General features: G+C 43.5%; 1 protein-coding gene across 1 annotated transcript; it reads left to right on the top strand.

The window, feature by feature from the left end:
* The first annotated feature begins 400 nt into the window (after positions 1–400).
* Positions 401–14,436, top strand: LOC113009742 (sodium-coupled monocarboxylate transporter 1-like). The gene is made up of 17 exons (XM_080291877.1): positions 401–743; positions 1,106–1,225; positions 1,351–1,416; positions 1,527–1,578; positions 1,671–1,738; positions 2,635–2,673; positions 3,106–3,221; positions 3,355–3,495; positions 3,819–3,948; positions 4,042–4,130; positions 4,257–4,366; positions 4,498–4,565; positions 7,235–7,321; positions 12,911–13,125; positions 13,676–13,773; positions 13,909–13,997; positions 14,080–14,436. Exons 1-17 carry the CDS (start codon positions 519–521, stop codon positions 14,182–14,184), a joined length of 1,818 nt encoding a protein of 605 aa, XP_080148003.1. The 5' UTR covers positions 401–518; the 3' UTR covers positions 14,185–14,436.
* The last annotated feature ends 3,914 nt before the right edge of the window (positions 14,437–18,350 follow it).

Here is an 18,350-nt window from a genome sequence, read left to right as displayed (position 1 = left end):
CAGTCAAAAGTCCTAAGTTTAAGCTCTAAAGATATCCAGTGGGGCAGTCTTTTGGCCCACGGGCCCTATGTTTGGCACCTTTAGTCTATAGGATTACTTTTAATGGAGAAGCACAATGGTTAAACAAGTGCTTAGGATGCCATAACAGTGTCTTAAATGCAATAACCGATTATTAAGAGAGCCCAGAACAAATACACATGGTGTTCCAAATGCAAACACAGTGTAATTTGCAGAAATGACCCAAATCTCAGGACAAAGAGCACGTCCCTGGTGGTGGCACAAAGTACTATTGTTACCCACGTTTTATGTGTTTGGGTTCAAACTCTAACTTCTAAACTTTATTCATTAACTTTGAGTGTCAAGTTAAACTGAAAGGACACGTGCGCGCACCGTCTGGAATAATTTATCTTACAGTTCAATAGAGTACCTGGAGGTGATGACACCGCCTTCCCAGTGATCTACAAAGCACTGCCTGATAAACGCTTTAGCTTTATTTCAGTTTTGCTCCGACTGATAAAATGTCCGGGGATGCTCACTTGCTCGTGGCAGCAGACTATGTGGTGTTTGCTGTCGTTCTGCTCCTGTCTGCTGCTGTTGGTTTTTATTACGCCTGGAGAAGCAGGAAACAAGGAAACTCCAGGGACTTTTTAACTGGGGGCCGAAAACTCAATGCCCTGGCTGTCTCCATGTCCCTCACTGCCAGCTACATGTCATCCGTCACTGTGCTCTCCAACCCAGCCGAGGTAACGTGTCGGGACTGTCCTGGATCTGCACTCAGCTTCCTCAGCGCACAAACATTTATTCAGAGCTTAAATTAGAATTTTATAAAATGCGTAAAACTGTGATTTCTGTGCATTAGAAGACGGCTGGAGTCAGCTAACCGAGCATTACTTTGAGTGCACCGCTTTCAATTTCAAACAAATCAAATAACGAATTTAAAGTTTTCGTGTTACTCACCAGAGTTCAGCACTGTTCATATGTTGCTCCAAAGCTCGTTCAGTATCAGCAGCATCAGCGTTTCAAATGATCTCCGGCAAAGTTTCACCAGCCAACCAGCTGTTTTGCTATTTTGTGTTTCCATAAATCTTTTTCAACCTGTCCGTAGGTGTATCGCTACGGAGCCATATTTGGCTATTTAAGTATTTCCTATGTAATAGCAGTGGTGTACACATCCGAGGTCTTTCTCCCAGTTTTCTACAGACTGGCCATCAACAGCACATATGAGGTAACTGTGGTTTTGTTTTCAACATTATTACTAGTTTTGCCTCTGATTTGTAGGGAGTGAGGGGAACTAGAAGTTTCATGTATCAGTATCAATATGCGTCTTTTCTCTGTCTGGTCTCTGCCAAGTATCTGGAGCTGCGTTTCAGCAGAGCCACTCGTCTCCTGGGAATGCTGATCTTCTTTTTTAACGTAGTAAGAAGCCAGTGGTTCAATCTTTGTAGTGCTTTGACTTCTGCACATAAAACTACGTTGGTATCAGCAGAGACATGTTGTTGTTGTGACTTTCTAACTCTTTGCCACAGTTGCTCTACACTGGACTTGTAATTTATGCTCCAGCTCTGGCTTTGAACCAAGGTATGTCAGGTCCAGTTCACAGCAGTTAAGTTCGTGAAGGGATCTTGAACAAGAGTGTTTCCCCTGTTAATGAATTTCCCTTCTTTTTGCAGTGACTGGTATGAACCTGTGGGGTGGGATTATTTCGACAGCCACTGTTTGTACTTTGTATTGTGCACTGGTTAGTAAAACATTTATTACATACGACACACACACTGCAGTGCATCACATTGTCAGTCGAACCTCATCGAGCATCACTAAGCCAGGAACCTTAAGAGACCCCCACTTTCACATTCAGCAGAGATTAAATGAGAATATTTACATTTTCCTAAAATTCATGAGGTCCCCTTCCCATTTACCCTTTAAAACAAAATATCTCTCATGTAACATCACCTCTGATTTTTTAAATTTGATGCTTTCACATGCAATCATTAAGGGTCAAAAGTTGGAACCGTCATTGCATAATGTGTTGCATGGTCATAAGCAGAGAGGTCTCGCTGCGCTGCCCTTAGACAGTTAACATGACGAAGCTATTGAGGAAAAAAACGCCACGTATATCTTGTTTATCATGACTCTGGTTTTACGTGGCCTATCACCACAATTTAAAAACTGGTATATATCACCTTGTTGCTTTGGCATCTTAAAGTGGTCATGTGATTGGCTTACCACGACCACTTTATTCTTCCTCAGTCAAACAGCAGCACTCATGCGATTGTTTTGCCCCTTAGCTACAGGTGTTGTGCCAAATTACAGCTGCTTCCGTGCAACTTCTATAAGATGCGGTAAGCTGAAGACAGCTTCAGCCGTCTATTTGTTGAAAAATAGTAACAGACCGCATTTTCTTGTTAGTAACGGTAATGGCGTTGTAACAAAAGGAATAGTAATTAGTTCGATTACTCATTACTGAAAAAAGTAACGTCGTTACTTGTAACGCCGTTATTCCCATCACTTGTGCTTTCTGAAAATGTTCTACTACAGAATACGGTCACATATTTCCACGTTATGCATTCTGTTCATTAATACAGCTTCCTAACCTTTTTGACAGAGATTTTTCTTGTTTTGTGGCGTTTGTTACAGGGTGGCCTGAAAGCTGTGGTGTGGACAGATGTTGTTCAGGTAGGGTTCTGGATCAAATAAATTGAAAAAAATACACAATACAACATTCCCTCCAAATAGTTGTGGTAGATGGCTGCCCCTCCTTGATGTTGACGTTTCTTCCTGTTAAAAGGAAATTTTTTGTTCACACTGCCATTTGATTGCTGGTGTTTTCTCTGGATTGTAGGGTCTTTATCTTACAATATAATGTCCTTTTGTTATGATTTGGAACCATATAAATATATTCCATATTCTATGTAAGTAAAACTGAATTAAATTGCAATCAGGTTTCAGTCTAATTTTATCGACACCACAACCACGTTTGAGTCATGTCTTGATTCTTTGCAGTATTCATGTAAATTAGCAAGAATTTGATAACTGGGACCAAAATCTGTCAACATAGTTACAGAATACAGATCTGCCAACCAAACAAATCTCTGATTTTTCTTCCAGATTGGAATAATGTTTGCAGGCTACATGTCTGTTATAATCAAAAGTGTGATCTTAAAAGGAGGAATCTCCACTATCTTGTCAGATGCCCAAGAAGGAGGAAGAATTAACTTTGTGGAGTGAGTATATGTGTGTGTGTGTGTGTGTGTGTGTGTGTGTGTGTGTGTGTGTGTGTGTGTGTGTGTGTGTGTGTGTGTGTGTGTGTGTGTGTGTGTGTTATACTAAAATCATACTTTCATTGTGTAATCCCAGCTTTGACATAAACCCTCTGAGAAGACACACTTTTTGGACACTTGTCATCGGAGGGGCCTTTACTTGGAGCTCAATTTATGGGACCTACCAACCTCAAGTTCAGAGATACAACTCCTGCAAGAGCATTAAACATGCCAGATTGTGAGTGATTCAAAGGAATGTATTCCTTCCTTCCTGTTTAGCTTGCAAAACTAATAATTAAAATAATAATAATAAAAAAAACACCAATAAACAACGATATATGACACGTCTATTTCCACATCTATGTAAATTCTGATTCAGCCAAAGGCACTACATTGGTGGGGTTTGCTGGCAAATGACACGTTCTTATCATAAACTCGGAAAAGATAGCTATGATAAATGATGACATCATCAGCATACAGTGATAAGAAATATAATCTCGTTTGCTATGCTACACTGATTTTTGTTTGCATACGTCACTTTTTCGTGTTGTGTTTTTTCAGAGCTCTCTTCATCAATGTGTTAGGCCTAGCTTGCACGCTGACATCGTCAGTGATTTCAGGGCTGTGTCTTTATTCGTTCTATAAGAACTGTGACCCATGGAAAGCTGGACAAGTTTCATCACCTGATCAGGTACATACACATAAACAAAGAAACCACAGGATGTTTGTTTTTATTCAAGTTATTTTATGATCTTAAAATAAAAATCTTTTTTTCCCTTTACAGCTGTTGCCTTATTTGGTGATGGATATCTTGGCAGATCACCAAGGTCTTCCAGGACTATTTTTTGCTGCAGTCTATAGTGCCTCTCTGAGGTTCATACAACATAATTTGATATATTTTTATTCATGTTGCATGTAACATTTAAAGCTGTGCCACATTTGAAGTGTCAGTTATGTCCATTAGTCCAGAGTAAACATGGTTCATTTCTTCATGTTCAGCACAGTTTCTACTTCAATCAACGCAATGGCTGCAGTGACCATGGAGGACCTGATCAAACCACGCATTAAACTATCTGAGAAAAAGCTTCTCTTGATCTCCAAAGGGCTGAGTAAATAACGGGTTTCCTGTTGTTTGTTTATAACACAGACTGCATGTTATATTAGATTAAACTGAGCACTGCTACGTGGATGCGGCTGTTAGTCAATAAAAATGTCATTTTGTGATGTGATGTTTTTGCAGGTTTGTTTTTTGGAATTGTATGCGTTGCCATGGCTGGACTGGCATCACTCATGGGACATATGATGCAGGTAGAGGGATCTGTTGATGCAGAGCTGTCAATGTGTTCAGGCAAACACATCCAGGAATAGGAATGGGTATCATTTAGGTTTTATCCGATACCAGTACCAAACCGGTACTTTTGAAACGGTGCTGGTGCTTAAACGGTGCTCGAACCGGTGCTTAAAGAATGGAGAACACACACTTTGTCCAAAAACCTCTTATGTTTAGCTGGTTTTTTTGTAAAAAGGTAACAATGTTAGCCTTTTCTGCAGCTATAGGGCATATATGGTGTTACGTCCCTCTGCAGCCTCTAATCTGCTCAGTGTGTTCAGATGGTGCTAATTGGCCACACCTAGTCAGGTGTGGATAAAAGCATACCTGAGGCAAGTGTCCAGGGAGCTCACTAGTCTTTGCCTTGGTGGTACAAGCCATTTGAGCCAACCTGCTAAGCCATTTTAAGCTAAAGCCTCTTCACACTAACACTCTGTTATTCATCTCCGTTTTTATGTTGCGGCTTTTGAGCTGGGTCGTAACATAAGTGGCGGCTCGTCCGGGATATTTGGACATTTTAGTGGAGATTGCATATCAGTTTTTTGTATTGCTTTTAAGTGGGTGAGTGAAGGTGTTCACTGTGATTGAGTAACGTCCCTTTAGTGAGTGTGTTTCAGCTGGGTGTCTGTGCTGCCCTTTCAGCGAAGCACTTGTTTGTTGTTTTGCTTGTTTTAATTTGTTGTGTTTGGTGGCTATTTTGGGTGGGGGTACGCTTCAGAGTTTGGTAGGAGACTATATCTCTGGTCTGCTGCCTGCTCTCGAGTTCGTGTTTAAAGTTGCCTCGAGCCTGGTACACCACTGAAGACTAGGATAGGTAAAGTTAGTGTTTTGTTGTTTTTAGTGTTTTAGGCTGGGAGTTGCACATAGTAAATCAGTGGCACCAAACTTGGTAGGAGGTTTGAGACCATTCATGATTATGGTCTGTAGCTGAGGCAGGTAGGCTGTTTTTAGGTTGGCATTGTGTGTACACCATGTGTGTGCATATGTCAGTGTTGATGGATGCTAATGAGATCTTTGTGAGGTGAGTGTTTTGTGTTGTGACCGTTAGTGTTGTGGGGAATATGGCTATTTTGTTGGATCACTTGTGAGTGTTGTTGGCCAGGTGATGGCAATAACACTGTGGGGTGCTGAGCCACCCTTGATGTGATCATTGTGTGGCCGTAGCTCTCCATTTTGTGGTTGGTCACTAGTGTGCTTGATTTACTGAACTTTTTGGATTAAAGTAACTTGTTGTGGTATAGGGCCACTTGTATGTGACTGTTTGTGTGGTGGAGACAACAGATCACTTAGTTGTGATTATTTGTTGCTACTTTTGGTTTTGTGTTGTAGCAGATCAGGTAATCATTCTGGGTTTGTGACTGTTGTGCTCCTTTGTGTTGGTCACATGTTACTTCAAATCCTCATGCCCATCCATGCTTAAATATGCCAACTTATTTTTGAGGGTTCAAGGCTTCAGAGGGACTTTTAATTTGTTTAGGGGTCCTAGAGGGACCCTTTTAAGGGAGGTGTTACGTCCCTCTGCAGCCCCTAATCGGCCACACCCAGTCAGGTGTGGATAAAAGCATACCTGAGGCAAGCTGCAGGGAGCTCACTTGTCTGTGCCTTGTCTTTTAGCCAACCTGCTATTCCATTTTAAGATAAAACCTCTTCTCACCCGTACTCTGGTATTCATCTCCTTTTTTATGTTGCGGCTTTTGAGCCGGGTCATAACAATGGTATCACTCTTGGCTGGAAGCAGTGCTTAAACAATGGAATAAACACAGACTTTGTCCAAAAACCTCTCATGTTTAGCTGTTTCCCTCTTTTTCTTTGGTCATTTTAGCCTTTTTGGCCAGGGTGAAGGGAGTATCTGCCATCAAACAAGAAGACAGCCGCATGAAACTACGACGGTGTTTGCTAGTTCACCTTACGTGCATTAAATTAATAACGTGGTTAGCCTACTCAACGTAAATTACACACGAACAACATTAAACTACTCACGCAGAAAAGAACGGCTGCTGCCATCATCATCCGTCATCATTTCTGCTACACTGGCAGGGCTAGGGGCCAGGACTCTCCTCTTCGGGTTCTTGGGGGATGTTGCTAACTCCGGGTCCGATAACAGGGGCCACACCCGCAGTAGATGTGCTCGGTGTGAGGTCTCGCAGCAAGCTATCAAATACGGCGCACTTCTCGGCTTTTAACAAAATGCTACACGTCGCCAGGTGTTTCATCAGATTCGAGGAGTTACCTCCCTTGCACAGTATCAGCTTAAAGCACTTGTTGCAGGCTGCTGAGTTTGCATCTTTTGCTGTCAAGTACAGCCAGACTTTTGACCGCTTCGCCTTGGGCATTTTTAATCTGTAGCTCTATTCTAAAAGAACGTACAGTACGTACCTGGGCCCGCCTACTACGCTTGCAAAGGTAAAATGATTGGCTAGAATCCAAAGTGTATGACATCTCAGGAAAAAAACGAAAGCACCGAAATGTGCGCTGCTTTTCGGTCTGGTTACTACCGTTTGTCAGAACCGGTACTGGTACCCATCCCTATCCAGGAATGTTGTTGTTTATTAGAAAGCATGTTAATTACATAAATAAGTACATTTTTCACCTCAGTAAATACGACCATTTGTAAAGTGTTTTTTGAGCTGCAGGTCTCTTCAAACAGGCAGTGTCCATCATTTGGGGGGTCACTGGGGGTCCTTTACTCGGTCTGTTCAGTTTGGGTGTCCTCTGTCCATTTGTCAACTCCAAAGTAAGTCCATTCTCATTTTGGTATTTTCCTAAATCAACCTAACATCAATTTATCATCGTATAACATAGTACGGGAGCATTTTTCTTATTAACAGTATTAAAAAACACTTTATTAAATGCTTAATGTTTTAAAAAAAATGTTAACAGTAGGATAAAAATAATAATGACCAAACTCAGGGATGTGTGCTGAGTCCCCTGCTGTACGCTCTATACACTCACGACTGCACCCCCCACCCACCCATCCAACATTCGTATGCTGTAAATATTAACTTTAACAAGTTTGCTGATGACACAACTGTGATTGGGCTCATCACGACGGGAGATGAGTCTGCATACAGGGATGAAGTCGAAAATATGTCATCAAGGTGCAGCTGAAACAATCTGGTCGTCAATACCAAAAAACCCCCAAAGAAATAGTAGTTGACTTCAGAAGAAACAAATCTGACCCCCAGCCCATACACATTAATGGGGACTGTTTGGAGAGGGTCTCTGACTCCTGGGCCTGCACCTGGGTGGTGACCTATCCTGGAAAACAAACACCACAGCTATGATCAAGAAGGCACAGCAGCGACTCCACTTCCTGAGCGTCCTGAAGAACAACGCCTTAGCCAAGGAGCTGCTAGTGTCCTTCTACAGGTGCTCCATTGAAAGTACACTGACATACTGCATCCCAGTGTGGTTTGCCAGCAGTATTGCTTAGGAGTAAGCATCACTCCAGAGGGTCATCAACACAGCACAGAGGATCATCAGCTGTGATCAAGAGCTGTACTCTTCCCTGGAGGAGGTGTACAGGTCCTGCTGCCACAGGAAAGCCTACAGCATCCAGAAGGACACATCCCACCCCGCACATCACCTGTTCCAGCTGTTACCCTCAGGAAGGCGGTACTGGACAATTAAGGCCAAAACAAACAGACAGAAACAGCACATACGCCAGGGCTGTTGCATTTATAAATACACTTGGGAGATAAGCCACTGCAAAAACACAGCCTTCAACTGTGCAATATTTTTTTTCTTTTTAACTGTGTAATATTCTTGTTCGTCTTTTAATTGTGCAATATTTCGAAGGAACTGTGCAATATTCTGAGGACTGAAGCACTGTGTGGCAACCGTATTCTCACTTGTACATTCTTGTATACAGACTTGTACATAGTCTAAGGAGCTTGCAAAGAAAAGCGTCTGGACTTCTTTAAGTTGCTTGAAGACGTTTCACCTCTCATCCGAGAAGCTTCTTCAGTTCTAAGGTCAAATGGTGGGGAGTCCCAGATTTAAACCTAGTGGGAGTATCCCCCCGCAGAGGGACAAAAGGACCCCCTGATGATCCTCTAATCGCCTGAGCCAAGGTGTGAAACTGGGTGTGGGTCCCAATCAGCCAGAGTTTCGGGTGTGTTCATTGTGAAACCTGGCCCCACCTTATCATGCGAATTCCTGAGGTCAGATGGCCCAGGATGTGAGTGGGCTTTAAGGCGTCTGGGGAGGGATCTCAAAACTTGATTATAGATGGCAGACAATTGGTGTCGTAAACCCCCGCCTCTGTTCAAAGATGGTCGCTCACAGTGGACATAGATGGCTTCTTTCACTCCTCTTTCAAACCATCTGTCCTCTCTGTCCAAAATGTGAACATTGGCATCCTCAAAAGAGTGACCTTTATCCTTAAGATGCAGATGGACATAAAAGACGGTCTTTCTTATAACTTTCCGGAGTTCAAGTTTTGCAACACGGACGCTCCGTTTGCAGACCCCCCATTCATCTCACCTGAGACGCCTTTGTTCTCTGTCCCTGGAGGCCACAAGATCTGGCGTTCTGGTTCGACTGAGACGGCGCACTAACAGACCACCGTTACCCAGTTTATTACTGGCTAATGTGCAGTCTCTGGAGAACAAGCTGTGCGAGCTTCGGGCACGGATCTCATTCCAGCGAGAGATGCGGGACTGCTGTGTGATCTGCCTCACAGAAACCTGGCTATCGGACAAGGTACCGGACTCCGCAATACAACTACTGGGGTTCTCTGTGCACCGCGCGGACAGGTCACAGGATCTTACTGGGAAAAGCAGAGGCGGTGGTGTATGTTTCATGATCAACAACAGCTGGTGTGATTATGCGAACGTGCACCCGGTCAAATCCTTCTGCTCACCGGACCTGGAGTACCTGATGATTAAGTGCCGGCCATTCTGGCTACCGAGGGAATTTACAGCAGTGATTATTACGGCCGTTTACATTCCCCCACAAGCCGACACTGACCGAGCACTCAGGAAACTGTACAGCGCGATCAGCAGCGAGGAAACCGCACACCCAGAGGCGGCGTTTATCACAGCCGGAGACTTTAATAAGGGAAACCTGAAGAAAGTCTCACCAAAACTCCACCAACACATCCATTTCAACACTTGTGGAGACCGGCTACTTGACCACTGCTACACCTCTTTCCGGGATGCGTATAAAGCCCTTCCCCGCGCCCCATTCGGCCAATCAGATCACCGCTCCATCCTGCTCCTGCCCACCTACAGGCAGAAGCTGAAACAGGAAGCTCCAACCCGGAGGGCGGTGCACTGTTGGACGGACCAATCGGAGTCTACGCTGCGGGACTGTTTTGATCACGCGGACTGGGAAATGTTTCACGTGGCTGCTAGGGACATTGATGAGTACACAGACTCAGTCTGCGGATTTATCAGGAAATGCGTGGAAGATGTCGTCCCATCCAGAACAGTTAAATCCTTCCCAAATCAAAAACCCTGGATTAACAGAGATGTTCGCGCGGCACTGGCGGCACGGAGCACCGCCTTTGCCTCCGCGAACACATCGGACCACAAACACGCACATTACCAACTCCAGAAGACGATCAAAGCAGCCAAACGTGAGTACAGGGAAAGGGTGGAGCAACAGTTTGACAACCCTCGGAGTATGTGGCAGGGACTAAACACGATCGCAGACTTTAGAGGGAAAACCAGCACACCGCAGACCACGGCCTCTCTGTGTGAGGATCTAAACGTATTCTACGCTAGATTCGACACAGCAAACACCATGAGACCGGACAGTGTGTGCACCACGGATGACGTCAGTGCGCACACTGTGTCTGAGGAGGATGTGCGGAAGTGCTTCAGGAAGGTGAACGCACGCAAAGCTACTGGTCCGGACGGGATTCCCGGCCGCGTCCTCAGGTCATGCGCGGCTCAGCTGGCTGGAGTGTTCACGCACATCTTCAACCTTTCCCTCTCTCTGTCTGTAGTCCCAGCCTGCTTCAAAATGGCCACCATCGTCCCTGTACCCAAATCCTCCACCATCTCCTCATTGAACGACTGGCGACCTTTAGCCCTGACCCCCATCGTAAGCAAATGCTTCGAGAAGCTGGTCAGGGACTTCATCTGCTCTGCACTACCCGACTCACTGGACCCTCTACAGTTTGCATACCGCCACAACAGGTCCACTGATGATGCCATAGCCCTGACACTACACACTGCCCTGTCACACCTGGAGAAGAGAGACACATATGTGAGGATGCTGTTTGTAGATTACAGCTCAGCATTCAATACCATCGTTCCCTCGAAGCTGGACAGGAAACTGCAGGATCTAGGACTGGGAAGCTCCCTCTGCAGCTGGATCCTTAACTTCCTGTCTGACAGACGCCAAGTGGTCAGACTGGGCAGCATCACCTCATCCCCCATCACACTGAACACTGGTGCTCCACAGGGGTGTGTACTGAGCCCTCTCCTGTACTCACTCTACACCTACGACTGCACAGCCACTAACAACTCCAACATCATTGTGAAGTTTGCGGACGACACTACAGTGGTGGGTCTTATCACCAATGGTGATGAGACGGCTTACAGGGAGGAGGTCAGCGCCCTGAACACTGGTGTCAAGACAACCATCTCACACTCAACGTCGCAAAGACAAAGGAGTTGATAGTGGACTTCCGGAGGTGCAGAGAAGTACACACCCCCATCACCATCAACGGCGCTGCTGTGGAGAGAGTGAGCAGCTTCCGGTTCCTTGGAGTACATCCGGCTGAGGATCTTACGTGTTTAGTATACATAAACAAAACAGTGAAGAAGGCGCAGCAGCGCCTCTTCTTTCTCAGGAGACTGAAAAGATTTGGCATGAACCCCCGCATCCTCAGGACCTTCTATCACTGTGCCATTGAGAGCATCCTCACTGGATGCATCACCACCTGGTATGGCAACAGCACCGCCTACAACTGCAAAGCTCTCCAGAGAGTAGTGCGGTGCTTTGAACGGATAATTGAAGGTGAGCTTCCCTCCCTCCAAGACATCTACAGGAAGCGCTGCCTGAGGAAAGTGGGGAGGATCATCAAGGACTCCAGTCACCCCAGCCATAAACTGTTCAGACTGCTTCCCTCAGGAAGGAGGTTCTGCAGCATCCGGTCCCGAACCAGCAGACTGAGAGACAGCTTCTTCCACCAGGCCATCAGACTGCTGAACACGTCATAGACACCTCAGCTTCACTACTGGAACTTTAACATTATGCACTACATACTGTACATTAATGCCACTGTTTTGCACATGTCTCAACTCTGTATGTTTTTATATATTTTATTTTATTGTTTACTCTATTTAATTTGTAAAATATGTGTATACACACACACACACGTAGAAAAACATTTAGTATACACATCCAGAAATGCATATACTATTATATATTGTACATATATTTATTAGTTTCAGATTTAGCCATTCTTGTATTTTGCTTCTTTACGTTATTGTATTTTGCACAACTCTGTTGCTTGTGAAGCTTGCACACAAGAATTTCACTCACATGTACTGTACCAATGTACCTGCACATGTGATGTGACAATAAAAGTGATTTGATTTGATTTGATTTGGACTGCTGAGTCTTGTCCTGTGGAGGTGGCTCTTCTATGCTGTGCGATGCGCTTGTGAAGTGGCTGTTTGGTCTCTCCAATGTAGAGGTCTGGGCATTCCTCGCTGCACTGTACCGCATACACCACATTGTTAAGTCTGTGTTTTGGGGTTTTGTCTTTCGGGTGAACCAGTTTTTGTCTGAGCGTGTTGCTGGGTCTGAAATGCACCGGGATGTCATGCTTGGAGAAAACTCTCCTGAGTTTTTCTGATACACCGATAAGATTCTGATAAGAAGGACAGACGCAACAACATTGTCATCCCCTATGTAGCCGGTGCAACGAGCTCATCCAAAACTCTGGCTGATTGGGACCCACACCCAGTTTCACACCTTGGCTCAGGCGATTAGAGGATCATCAGGGGGTCCTTTTGTCCCTCTGCGGGGGGATACTCCCACTAGGTTTAAATCTGGGACTCCCCACCATTTGACCTTAGAACTGAAGAAGCTTCTCGGATGAGAGGTGAAACGTCTTTAAGCAACTTAAAGAAGTCCAGACGCTTTTCTTTGCAAGCTCCTTTGACTACGATGACCTGGATGACTGAGAACCTTCACAGACAGACTTGTACATACTATTTTTTTTTCTTTGTTTAAAATTTATTGTACATCTATACTTGTTTCTCTTAAAAGTGCCCCCTTCCACTTGTACTGAATGGGTTTACATGCAGTTTTTGTTGTTCAAAAGCGCAATGGCAATAAAGATTCTGATATTTGTCCACAGGGAGGTCTATGTGGTCTCGTGACAGGATTGGCTGCAGCTGTCTCTGTGAGCATTATAGGGATGATATCCCCTTCTCCTCCTGAGATGACCCGACCTCTCTTTCTGAGCACTGAGGGTTGTAACTTTACTACTGGTAGCAGTTTCAATTGGACTACCCCACTGCCAACAGAACCAAGTCTTTTTACCACAACCCCAGGACAGAATACTGATGACATGTAAGTGTGGTTCAGTCTGTCTTGAATGAATGAATGAATGAAATATTGCCTGGTGAGATGGGATGACCGAGCTTTCCTATAATAAACGAAAGTATAGTAAAGTAAAAAAAGCCATATGATTTTAAAAAAGTGAGTAAAAGGCAGTGTTGTGAGGTCATTAATAATAATAATAATAATAATAATAATAATAATAATAATAATGATAATAAACCTGGTGGAAAGCATAAATGTGCCAAGTATCCTACTGCTGGTTTTTAGCCAAGCTCGCAGTGGCACTGTAGTCTTGTTGAATATATTTTTCATTTCAAATTCAAATTCAAATTCAAATTTTTATTTGTCACGTACACAGTCATACACAGTACGATATGTAGTGAAATGCTTGGACAACTGCTCGTGACCTAAAGAAAACAAAAAAGGAAAAGGCTATGAATAAGATTTGCAAACTGTCTTCACAAATTCCTTTGTAGCCTTCAGAATACTTTCATAATATGGTGTAATTACATTAATAAGACATTTGTTAACAAGATATCTACTAATCTCTCACCACCAGACATGCGGTTCAGTGGCACTCTCCATCCTACCTTTACTTCTGTGTCATTGGAGGTTTAACATCTGTTATTGTTGGAATAATCATCAGTCTCTTGACAGGTAAAAAACAAATGAAATAAAATAAATAAAGATTTTGCCATTAATTACCTGTACTTGGGAATGGATCTGTGATCTCAGATCTTCTTATTGTTTCATAAGGACTTTTTGTTTTTGTTCTTCCACTCATCATTTCAGGGGGATTGAGGGAGACGGTGGACCCAAGACTTATGCTAATGAAAGAAGACACTCTTTCTTATCACCTGTTCAAACGTGTCAAAGATGGGGTACGTGCTGAAGAGCAAAGGTATCAAAAGCAACCGACTGATGACAGGCGCTCAATTCTGTCTTATACTTTTCCTTCCTTAGGTCATGGGAGGAACAGACAATGTTGGTCAGCCAAACAAGGAGGATGGAATCAATAAACCTGCAGTAGGGAAATTTGACAACAATACCCGTGTCTCATCTTTTTAATGACCGATACAGCTGAAGAATTTCACAACAAAGCTGCTGTAAAGCTCAAATCCAGGATTGTACTTATCTGACTTCATAAGAAATGAGACCAAAGGAACTGAGTTGTCAGCGAGAAAATAATGTTTTTATTTTTCCAGTGACTCAGTAAAAAGTAGAAAGCACTTCTTTCAAATATCTACTTGTGTACATGATGATTGCATGTTTCTATTGTTTAGATTAACAAATTATTAATAAAAAGCCACATGATAAACATTCCAATTCAAATTTATTGTACAGCGCCAAATCACAACAACAGCTAACAGCTTCAAGGTGCTTTATATTGCAAGGTAAACCCTACAATATGACCCCCATGTTACCAAGTACTTTGGTTACAGTGGGAAGAAACCCAAATGTCAACAAAGCTAAGGGCGGTGAGGCGTCATTACGGGTGCCGCTCAGGTGCGTCCGCCTCCCCTGCAGCGGCGTTGCAGACCACGCCCCGCCACACACATTAACGTGGTAAAATACATATTTAGGCAGAATTTTGCAAATGTCTATTTTTAATTTTTTTTAGCAGCATATTGCTTTTTTTCCAATTATTTTTTAAAAGTCAGGTCACCCTATGACAGCTGGGATAGGCTCCAGCGCCCCCCGCGACCCTGAAAAGGATAAGCGGAAGCGAATGGATGGAAGTCAGGTCAAGGCTCCAAAAGCCCAAAGGCAATATGAGGGTGGCGGCTCACAACAGTTTTTGTTAGCTACATGGATCATTTTAGTTCAGCTGGGTGTGTTTCCTTTTGTTATATTTCTTTAAGAGTTCAAAATGTGTTCATTACATAAATAAAATGTAATTTTCTCTATAGCACTTCATGGATTTCATAAGCAACAAACATTAGTTGTTCACACAATGGTAAAAAAAAAAGAAAGGTAAAAAACAATGTTGTGTACAGTGTTATTTTCATTTTAGATGTCAAAAAGTATTTGCGGCTAATTCATTCAATTTATTGTCTTTATTTATAACTGGCATTATTGTTTCATTCTATTATAGAATCTTACAAAAAAGAGGCAAAATTGTATTCCATTATGCTTTATTAGCTGTTTCGGTGAAAAACAAATCAGCAATGCAAAAAAACAAACAAAAAAAACAAAAAAACCCAACATACTGGAAAACAGTTATTCATCACTTGATTGCTTCAATACAACCCTTGGGCACCTCGCTCTCTCTCTCGATCAAATCTCGCTGTGGTAGCAGCTTTGAACTCGTATGACCCAGGCTGATACAGTGTGCCCAGTCTGGATCCAGCATTTTGTAGTCTCGGTTGTTGTGTCCTTGGGCAAGACACTTCACCTACCGCCTACTGGTGTTGGCCAGAAGGGCCGATGGCGCGATATGGCAGCCTCGCTTCTGTCCGTATGCCCCAGGGCAGCTGTGGCTACAACTGTAGCTTGCCTCCACCAGTGTGTGAATGTGTGTGTGAATGGGTGGATGACTGGGTGTGTAAAGCGCTTTGGGGTCCCTAGGGGGGACTAGTAAAAGCGCTATACAAATACAGGCCATTTACCATTTACAGGCTGGTTTTCCTACAAAACACAACAATTATTAGCCCGCAAATCCAGAGTGAACAAAGCATAGCACAACGAATTCAATTCAAATCAATATAAGATTTATTTGTAACCTACATCAACAATTATGTTATGATAAATTACGTAATAACTAACAGAGGACTTACCTTTGTGGAAATGCTTGGAGCAGACTAACATGTGAGCTGGAGTGTTCTGAGACGTTCAGTGGCGGTCCTAGCCCGTTTGGCGCCCCGGGCGAACACTCCCTCTGGCGCCCACACACACACACACACACACATAAAACATATTAAGGATTATACATTAACATAAAACTGTTGTTGGAACTATACTGAATTTCGCCAGAGAAACACACACAGACACACACATATGAAGAGAGAGAGAGTATGCATTGATGCATTGTATGCAAACAGCTACCAAACAGCCATCATAATTTCTCATACAATGAGAACAGGACAAATCAACAACTGACAATGACTAATTAATATTAAAATCTGTAACATATTGTATTGTTTGGAGTTTAGTCTGTTACTGTTACTGTTACTATTTTACCATTTCTTCTTGGAGCAGCTCTAATTCGCATAATTTCCTTAGGGATTAATAAAGTATTCTGATTCTGATTGTTTCAGGATGACCTGCCATTATCCAATGACACATCTGCTTACCTGTATCTTTTGCTCGTTTCTCCTCCTCTTCTTTTCTCTTTTTTCTAAACTGAGGACCTGATGGCTTTGAACTTTTCTTGTCCATCTTGGTTTTAATTTTGCACTCCAGTATGAACACAAATCCCCCAACTCGAGGATCACCACAACATAACCTAATAGATGTCTGTGAAGGTTCTCAGTCATCCAGGTCATCGTAGTCAAAGGAGCTTGCAAAGAAAAGCGTCTGGACTTCTTTAAGTTGCTTGAAGACGTTTCACCTCTCATCTGAGAAGCTTCTTCAGTTCTAAAGTCAAATGGTGGAGAGTCCCAGATATAAACATAGTGGGAGTAACCCCCCACAGAGGGACAAAAGGACCCCCTGATGATCCTCTAATCGCCTGAGCCAAGGTGTGAAACTGGGTGTGGGTCCCAATCAGCCAGAGTTTTGGATGAGCTCGTTGCACCGGCTACATAGGAGATGACAATGTTGTTGCGTCTGTCCTTCTTATCAGAATCTTATCGGTGTATCAGAAAAACTCAGGAGAGTGAGCGTTAAGGCGTCTGGGAAGGGATCTCAAAACTGGATTATAGATGGCAGAGAGTTGGTGTCGTAAACCCCGTGTCGGGATACATATTGCCGTACATTTTGGGAGGAACACCCTTTAACTGGTGCGGGAGTATGAAAGGGAAACAAGGAAACTAGCGGATTATAGGAACCATCTCCGTTTCAACCTAAGATGTAGACAAAGCAGAGTTGTTCCTAAGAGCCTGCACCTTGGATCCACTCTCAGGGGATACAGAGCAGACTTGATTCTACAGAGAGCACAAAATCACCTTTTAAGTGAAAGGATAAGACAGGTCCATTTCACCATAGATGCCCTCTAGATCAAGATCAGCCAGACCCTGCAGGAACTGGAAATCCTTCTACCCTCTCCAATCTTAGAAGAGGTTTACAAGTTTGTGGACAAGGCTCAGCGGGCCCAACACTCTAAAGGAAAAGAAAGACAACGCAGGAAATTTCACACCTTGCTTTCAAAAACACACACTCCTCATCCTGAACCTACACAACCCAGAGAAGAAAACACACCTGAAGTCAGTCAGGAGAAATGGGTTAAGAACTTTTCAGACAGGATTCTCACTGAACCTGAAAAGAGAGTATTAGCCAAAGGACTTAATTTTGCAATATGTATCCCGACACGGGGTTTACGACACCAACTCTCTGCCATCTATAATCCAGTTTTGAGATCCCTTCCCAGACGCCTTAACGCCCACTCACTTCCTGGGCCATCTGACCTCAGGAATTCGCATGATAAGGTGGGGCCAGGTTTCACAATGAACACACCCGAAACTCTGGCTGATTGGGACCCACACCCAGTTTCACACCTTGGCTCAGGCGATTAGAGGATCATCAGGGGGTCCTTTTGACCCTCTGTGGGGGGTTACTCCCACTAGGTTTATATCTGGGACTCTCCACCATTTGACCTTAGAACTGAAGAAGCTTCTCGGATGAGAGGTGAAACGTCTTCAAGCAACTTAAAGAAGTCCAGACGCTTTTCTTTGCAAGCTCCTTTGATAACCTAATAGAACTACACCCTGGTTCACAGATTCACTTTGTCTAGGGTTTATTTCTGAGATTTCACACAACCCAGGATTCAAATCATGAATACATAATGGGCTTGGATTTACAACATTATGAATGAAATGTGCTCTATTTGGAAGCAGCTGGCCCCCCTCCCCTTTCGACGGGTTGTGTGTGAGACTTTAAATCATCAAACTGTAAATTATAAATTTTAAATTGTTATTGATCCCTTTACCCCGAGTCCTAAAGTGTATATTTTTTCTTACTCTTTTATATTGTTTGTTTACTTGCACTGCTGTAACTGGAGCCTCGTCGTCTCGTCTCTCTATATACTGGACTGGATGTAGCGGAGATGACAATAAAGTTTACTTTGACTTCAGCAG

The sequence above is a fragment of the Astatotilapia calliptera genome, chromosome 17 (assembly GCF_964374335.1).
Source record: "Astatotilapia calliptera chromosome 17, fAstCal68.1, whole genome shotgun sequence".
In the NCBI taxonomy this organism is placed as follows: Eukaryota; Metazoa; Chordata; class Actinopteri; order Cichliformes; family Cichlidae; genus Astatotilapia; species Astatotilapia calliptera.
This window is presented reverse-complemented; position numbering and strand designations above follow the sequence as displayed.

Excerpts from the sequence above, each read along its gene's own strand:
- LOC113009742 (XM_080291877.1), top strand. The coding sequence starts at position 519 with ATGTCCGGGGATGCTCACTTGCTCGTGGCAGCAGACTATGTGGTGTTT. Across the intron at positions 3,222-3,354 it reads GGAAGAATTAACTTTGTGGA|CTTTGACATAAACCCTCTGA; the intron begins GTGAGTATATGT and ends GTGTAATCCCAG. Across the intron at positions 4,131-4,256 it reads GTCTATAGTGCCTCTCTGAG|CACAGTTTCTACTTCAATCA; the intron begins GTTCATACAACA and ends CTTCATGTTCAG.